At 38.0% G+C, this 7,949-nt stretch overlaps 1 protein-coding gene across 2 annotated transcripts in view; it reads right to left on the bottom strand.

Annotated features, from left to right (window-relative positions):
* Positions 1-7,949, bottom strand: part of CALCRL (calcitonin receptor like receptor) — a 64,186-nt gene that overhangs the window by 6,171 nt on the left and 50,066 nt on the right. For both annotated transcript variants that reach the window (XM_026852795.1, XM_026852796.1), the window contains exons 10-12: positions 7,812-7,878; positions 1,770-1,988; positions 1,396-1,437 (exon numbers count right to left, since the gene is read on the bottom strand). In XM_026852795.1, the coding sequence (XP_026708596.1) occupies positions 1,396-1,437; positions 1,770-1,988; positions 7,812-7,878 (328 nt within the window). The remainder of the gene's footprint in view (positions 1-1,395; positions 1,438-1,769; positions 1,989-7,811; positions 7,879-7,949) is intronic.

The following is a 7,949-nucleotide window of genomic DNA, read 5'->3' as shown; positions in this document are numbered from 1 at the left end:
AAAAAAAAAAAAAAAAAAAAAAAAAAAAAAAAAAAAAAAAAAAAAAAAATCACCAAGACTCACACATTTCCCAAGGAATAAAATTAAACCTTGATACCCCATGGAAGTTTCATTGCAATTCAGTCAGCTTTAGGCTTAGGAAGACAAGGAAGGGCAATCAGCATGAATCAATTCTACTATTAGCCAAATATTTACCTGGAAATAAATACTACTGTCCAATAACTTTATATAAGCACACTGATACAATTTTATAACATCTGACAAAAGAAATGAAGTGTTCAGTCACATGAAAACAGCTGGTTACTCCCACACATCTCCTTACAGCCATATACTGCAACTGCACTAAATGTAGAACAAACAGATGTGGAGGAATAAGTGTAGGTTTGTAATTGTTCCTCTGCCAAGACTGTTGGAAAAGTACCAATTAGTTTTTTGATGGGGTGTTTTTGTTCATTTGTTGGGTTTTTTTGGGGGGAGGGAGCGCAGGAGGGGAAGAGGGAGGTGTTTACAAACAAGAGTCATATTAATAATTTTGTATAGATATTTTTTAGCCTTTATACCACTTTGATTTCTAACACTATAAGGCCCTGTAAGGGTGCTCCCAAGTACAGCTTGGGGGACAGAGTTTCCAGATGAAAGTCACTGTGTGCACTCCAGAGTTACTGGATTTATTCAAGACAACAGCAAATCTTGTTATCTTCAACAGAATCAGTACCATATATTGCTGAAATACTGAAATCTTCTAACTTAAGAATGTTCTTGGAATTGACTGATGATGATTTCTGAAAAGCACACTTCAACACAAATTTCTGACCCAAGGACAATAGGCTATTTTCTGACTTTTGGAATGATATTTTTCAGCTGTGTAAAAAAAAAAAAAAGTTTTCCAAACTTTTTCCAAACAGCCTAAAATTTTCCCAAAGAGCTGTCATAACACAACAGTACCCCACAGCATGTATGCAATATGCTCTATTCCTGCTGCAGAAGGACCAAATACAGTGATTCTCCAGGATAACAGAAACTATACAGGCTTCTAACATAGACATATACCTCCTGGGTAGTGAATTACATTTTACTTTTATATGACATTTATTGAGAATTTATAGCAAAGCGACAAGTGTCTTCAATTCCTTATATAACCAAGAGCCATTTATATTGCTCATCACAAAAAAGTCAGCCCTAAAGAACTTAACAGTGCCATGAATGATAGCATAGTCTTTCCCAAGCTCTGCTCTTGGCAGCCAGATTATTTTTCTTTAATTATTTTTTACCTGACAAACTTAGATTTCGAAATTTTAAAAAATTATTTAAAAAATACCATCTCTTTAATTGCTGAAACAAACCAAAAAATATATAAAATAAGAAAAGTATTATAATTAAAAACTGTTACTCTACCTCTCCATTAAAGAAGCAGAAAATTGTAGCCACCAGTAGACCCTGTAAAATAAAAATGAAAACATTCTGCTTTATTTCACATGCATATAGATTTTTCTGGGTTTGAGATAATTGGTTCCTGATAAAATTCAGATAAAAATAACAAAGAAAATGTAGAACAAATTTAAACTTGGTGATTTCTAAGAACACATTACTAAAAAGTATTGGGCCAGCTATCTACCATACAGGAAATGAAAATTCAGTGTAATGAGAAAGTTAAAAGACATTTATAAGGTCTTTAAAAATGAAATTAACATGGTTATTTCTCTTACATTTGCTTCACATGCCAACTGCTAGCTAGCTCAACTGAGCAAAACCCGTTTAATGCTACCTACCTGGTAATGCATGAGGATGTGCATCACATAGTCATACACTTCCTCTGCGATCCGGCCTTCTGGTCGCCATGGAAACAGGACAAATTCAATGCCAAGTAGTGGAACCAGAATCAAGGTCGCTCTCACTGCTTTCATGTACAGGTTGGATTCTGCCTTATGGGTGTCCTTCAGCTTGGTTATGAGAACACGAACGATGTTTAGCAGGAAGAAAAGATTCACCTGTTGGAAAAGGATAGGACACTGAAGGTAGTCTGAAAAATAATCCCCCACACTGTTTTGTGATACTGGAAACCAGGCAACTCAAGAAAGCTCACAGTACATGGATAGCATTGTGATTGTACACTAAATAGGAGTTAAAACTCTTTGAAAACACCTTTCAGTAACAGATATGGCTCTAACGTCTAATATCTTCATCTACTCCTCTAACTTAATATCCATCCAGATAACCTGTCAGTCTTCCAATGTTAACAATCCATGCACCTTTCTTTCTGCCATCACAATGACATACATAGATGAGTGATTAGGGTTTTTTTTAAATAATTGTTATGTCTTCTTAGGTTGCTCAAGAAAGAGGATGACACTCTTCCCTCTTTGTATTTAAATATGGTTCTTCAAAAAGCTACTTTTTAATTGTTCAAGTATGAATTTAACAAATGTATTGAGAAGAAAAAAAAACAGGTTTTAAAAAAATAAAAATAGAATTGCAGGCAAAATGCTGCTGTGAGGAGCTGTATACTCATGTAGACAAACAGTGGATTTAACATTCTCAGCGGCCAATGGTTGGATTTTTGAATCATTCAGCAGAACTGCAAATGGGGCAAGGACTGAGGTGATGCTCTACATCGTTCTCATGCACTACTGAACTTGATTATTTTCATAGCTATTATGGCTTTTCTTGTTAACAGTGGTGTATATCTGTTCATTCAGTTTCTGCCCCCCAAAAAACCCCAAACTGAAATCAAAACTATGCAGACTATATCCTTCAGTGCGTGACCACTCATTGTAATCAACCACAAAACTAATAAACACACACACACACACATATATATATATATATGTGTGTGTGTGTATACACACACCCTGTTCCCCAACAGGATGCGAGTAACCAGAGCAACAGCAATGTCAGAGATGATTACACTGTACTTTCATCTATCATGCAATAATGGCAGCCCCTTATTTCTATCTTTTAAAAGAGACTTTGAGAGCTCAGCCAGTCTCATCACCTTGCCCAAGAGCACAGAGGCAAGACAACACTGCTTAGGGGATCCACTACGGAAGGGAGAGACCTAGAGTCTAGTCCCATCCTCTTCTTCCAGATAATTGTCTGTCCTTGTCAACAACTACTGAGAGACAAAAGAGCAAGCAGGGGAAGAAGCCAGGAGACCAACAACTCCTTTCTAAAGGGACTAGGAATTCCTGGTCCAGGGGGAGGCCTCTGTCTTGCTGTAGTACAAGTGCAAACAGGGAATCCATTTCAGACCACATGTGTCACCATGTCCTCCACAACTCTGGCAGAATTCTTCCATGTCAGTTGAGATTTTCATGATAAACAGCTGTGTATTATAGCAACAAGGCCCTTGACAGATATGTGATGTTATTTCTATTCAACTGACATGCTATTTAAATATTTTTAACAGGAAACTGTTTTACATAGGAAACTACTGCATGAATTTCTCCTGGAAGTCTCCAGCTACCTTTAAGCTTTGTTTGAGCAACCAAGGGATGTATTTTGATCTTATGCAGTCCACAATCCTCATCCAACTTCCTATAGTACACATAGACAATAAGTCCTTCCTCCGGTTCTAAATTTAATCATTCTCAAATCCATTAGTTCAACATCAACATGTATCAAACACAGAGTTTTCAGCCCTTTTGTGTTTTGGCAGTGTGGCCAATTCCTATAACACTATCTTTGAACGCTAACTGAAGATGAAAGTCGCAGCGCCCAAGAGTAAAATACCACCCAGCAAATTATTTCATTTACAACATGCTGAAATGCACTTATTTTTTTTTAATTGTTCCACTTATCCACCTAAACCAAAAAAAGCTCGAAAATAAGCAAATGAAGAGTTTGCAAAGAGTTACTAGGGCAAGCAGAGCAGATCAGTGAGCCAAAGCAGAAGGCAGAGAACAGTATGAATGTCAGTAAAAGTATGTATCACCAATTTTTGATGTGTATCTCTTCCATCACAAATACAGTGAGAACAGGATGAACTGAATTCTTAAAGTGATGAAAACAGCTCTTGACTTTAGCAAGGTAGTGAGTAGATTCTTACATTTAAGCAAAACTAGGCCACCGGAACTACTCGCATATATACTATCATCAAACTGACTGTGATGGTTTGCAAAGCCCCGAAGGAGCTACTGTGCTAGCTGCAGTATGAACACATAGTAAAATACTGGCAGCTCCACAGTGACCCGAAAAGTGAACAGGGCAAACAAACAAAAATGGAAACAAAGGCAGACAAGGCAATTCTAGATAAAAAGAAATGTTGATGCCTATACTGGGAACTTAGCATTTAGGTTCTGCCTTGAGAGTAGCTGTGAACTTAGCTTAGAAGACGACAGGTGCTGCAGGTTTTGATTTAAACTCTCCTCAGGTCCCTGATATTTCTACTTCTCTCCATGTTGTTTGTACTTAGCAGTATGGCAATCCTTATTAGCATGTAAGTCTAAATTCTATTTAACTTCCTCTTTAGGATGATATAAACAGACCATTCTCAGCTCAGTAAAATGATATTCTTAGATACTAGCTGGTAGCCATTGCATGCTTTTAACAGTTATGCAGCTTCAGATCTTAGCCTGCTTGGGTGGAACACCTGTATGTGCTCATGAAAACAAGTTTTATACTGGTCCTGCAGACATTCCTAAGGCTGAGTACACAAATGCTAAGCCTTCAACTGCTAAACTCCTAAATTGTCCTGAGTGCAGCCTGAAGTCATTAAATAGGTCAGGGACAAGGTCAGGAGCTCCTGAACTTCCTTCTAGCACATATTCACTGAGTACACTTACTACTTCTGCTAAAAGAATCGGGATCTATAAGACTGTCAGTCTAAGACACTAATACATAACATTGGTATAGGGCAAAATATGCATGTAATATTATTTATGTAAATAATGGCATAACTAAACCAAAATCTACTCCTTCAGTGGCACCAATGCAAACTAAATCACTAGTGCACTGGCACACCTGAAATCTACACTGAAATCACTACTGCTTTCACTAAAATTCAAACCCACTGCTTTTTCTTCCTCTCCTCCATTTTGAACAGTATTTGTCTAGTGTAAAAACTAACATCACCCTCTACTGTTTCATTCCCACACTATTTTTTTAATTGTGGTTGCTTAGGCAGTTGTAATTAAGTGGTCAACTGAAGACAATTCCAATCAAAATGCAACCTATGTCTGCTCCCATTTCCAGTTTCTTTGGCAGGGATCTGACCACAGTTATGTAATAACAGGGACCGTAAAAGCAGCATTATTGTTAACTTTATGTAATTGTAGTGTTTTCAGTGATGTACAAGAGTCAAGTTCCCATTGGCTTCTGCCAATTCTCCCTGGCACCCACTTGACGGTCGTCTTCATCCTCTTTGAGATCTTGCTCCTGCAAGTAGAAACAGTGTCTTCTCCCTTGTTATCTAATTTGCAGTTTAATATTGTTGCTTGAACGTCTGCTAAAGCAGGTCATGCTTAGTAAAGTGTGGAAATTGTATCTGGCAAGCAAGCTGCTTAAGCAAATGAGGGTTCTGTTCACAAAGCCTAAACACATGCATTTCATCTAATGTCTTTATCCCTGGCTTGTCTTTTCTGAATTGACAGAAAAAAACCCCAACTTTTTTTTGTTACCAGAAAGAAAAGCAACTCCTTTAAGGTACTTTCACATCACAGGGAAGATGTGTAGTTGTGTTTATTCTTTGTTATTCCTACATAGTTTTCAAATAAATTTAGTGATTGTACTAAGGCAAGAAAAATGCAAGAGAAACACCTTTAGTCAGCTCATGAAAAATATAGGAATATCAAAGGTATACATATTTGTAAACTGCAAAGAGAATGGACTCAGATTCTGCCCAAACCAACTACGCAGAGGTGATTATTATGCCTCCAGTAAAATCAATGCAGATTCTTAGTGTTGCCTTGAATGGAAGGAAGACTTGACAGTTTGGGACTGATCCAGGACATTTGAAATCAGTAGGAGTCTTGCCACTGTTTTCAGTGTGACTTTGTGTAGGCCACCTCTGGGAAGGAGAAAATTATCTTATACCCTAAAATGAGGTCATTTCATGGAAGACGGTATAGTTTCATAACTTTTACACAAATTTTTCTGTTGTTATTTAAGCAAGCTCTGACTAACACAAATTATATTTCAGCTTTGAAGAGCTTTACTTCAGTAATATAACTGTGAAGAGACACCTGGACAAAGGAAGTAATAAACCACATGGCAATGCAGAATATCATACATTTTCTGGGTGAAATACAGCACCACTGAAGTGGGCAAAAAAGCCCTATCACTTTCTGTGAAAACAGGATTTCATCTTCTATGTAAGTTAGAGAGAAGAAAAACTGAAAGGATTTAAAATTGGTTTCAAGTCCACAGATTAGAACACTAGTTAAAATGTCCTTACATGAACTTATATGGCAGACCTGACTAACATGACAAGAGATTATCAGTAATAATTCACACCCCAAGGGCCATGGATCTCAATAATTTCACGGGACTGCCTCTGGCCTCCCATGCAGAGGACCTCAGGCGTGTCATGGTATCAACACAACCTTCAACAATATAAATTCACCAGCTCATTTCAGTGTGAATTAAAATGGGAGTCACAAGAACCACAGAATTTATGCAATGGTCTTCGGAGAGAATTCTCTATGCACAGAATGACCTCCACAAATATTCATTAACAATTTAACAGAAGAGGAAGCTCATGAAGATCAGAAACTGGAATTATTTCCAAAAAGTTACTCGATGTTTTCATTCTTAAGGATTTCCTTGCATGAACTGAAAAGCTGTAAGAGAAGTCAGCAGACATGTATACAATACTTTTGCCAGATCAGCCTGAAGTTTCTGATACAGGTTAACAAAGATGACTGTAATATATAGTCAGCAGCTAACTCCAGTCACGTAGAGAATGCTTCTACACTGCAGCATTCTCTTCTCTGCCTTATGCATTCATAGATATTAATTATCTAGATAGTTGTGTAGTAGGTACATATTAGTATCTCCTTTTATTATGCACCTATTTCTATCTAGCCATAATTTATTGACTGAATTGCATGGTTTTAATTCAGTCCTAGTATAACTGAAGTACAACATTGATTTTATACAATGGTTCCTTCAGTTACTTACCTAGAACTTAATGTCTTCAGTAGCAAACATTCCCGCAATAAAGCTAGTGTTAACTGGGAGTGTAAGACAGAACACAACACTCTAAGAGTCCATGAGGACCCCTCAGCAGAGGACTTGCAATACCCTGGTGGCCAAAGCCCCACTGCTAGATTAGGACCAGAACAGGGGCAGTCACAGACACTTACAGAACTATTCCCACTGGTTCTTTCCCAAAGGCCTGCTCTAGTTTCCTTCCATCCTGTATTCCCACCCACAGGGAATGTCAGTCCTGACATTCAAGAGCCCTCTTTCTGAACCTCAGTGAGGTCCAGTCTGGGAGCTCTTTGGTCACATTAGCACAGTCACACTAGGGTCAACCTGGCAAATGGCCTGGGAAGTGAGGAAGCATTCTCAACTAAAGGAGGGATTTCAACGTGGCCCTCCAGCACCCCAGGTACTATTTAGTCCTTGTCACTAGCATTTAAGCAGACTGATAATCAACACTGAAAAACCCAAGTTTCTCAAAGGACCAGAGGTACAGCTCCTTAATAAGGCCAAGACTTGTATATCTGGTGTGTCTAAGGCACCTAACTGGGTTAAGTGAGAGTCCTGCAAATAGCAGTGACCTCTAAATGTTAGCTTTAGGCTCATACCAACTATATAAGCCCATGAAAACCAGTCAGAAAACAAATTAAAAAAGACTGAAAAATGCCTACCAACAGAGCAGCACAAATAGGGCCATGGATGATGTATAGCAGATGAGTATCAGAGCTGATCCAACAACTGGAGGAAACAAACAGGAAAAGAAGAAAATATTTGGCATTTTATTATCTTTTGTATTCCTCTTCCCCCCC

The sequence above is a fragment of the Athene cunicularia genome (assembly GCF_003259725.1).
Source record: "Athene cunicularia isolate RWA chromosome 7 unlocalized genomic scaffold, athCun1 chr7_part1, whole genome shotgun sequence".
NCBI lineage: Eukaryota > Metazoa > Chordata > Aves > Strigiformes > Strigidae > Athene > Athene cunicularia.
Note: the sequence above shows the minus strand (reverse complement) of the source record. Positions and strands in the feature narration are given on the sequence as shown.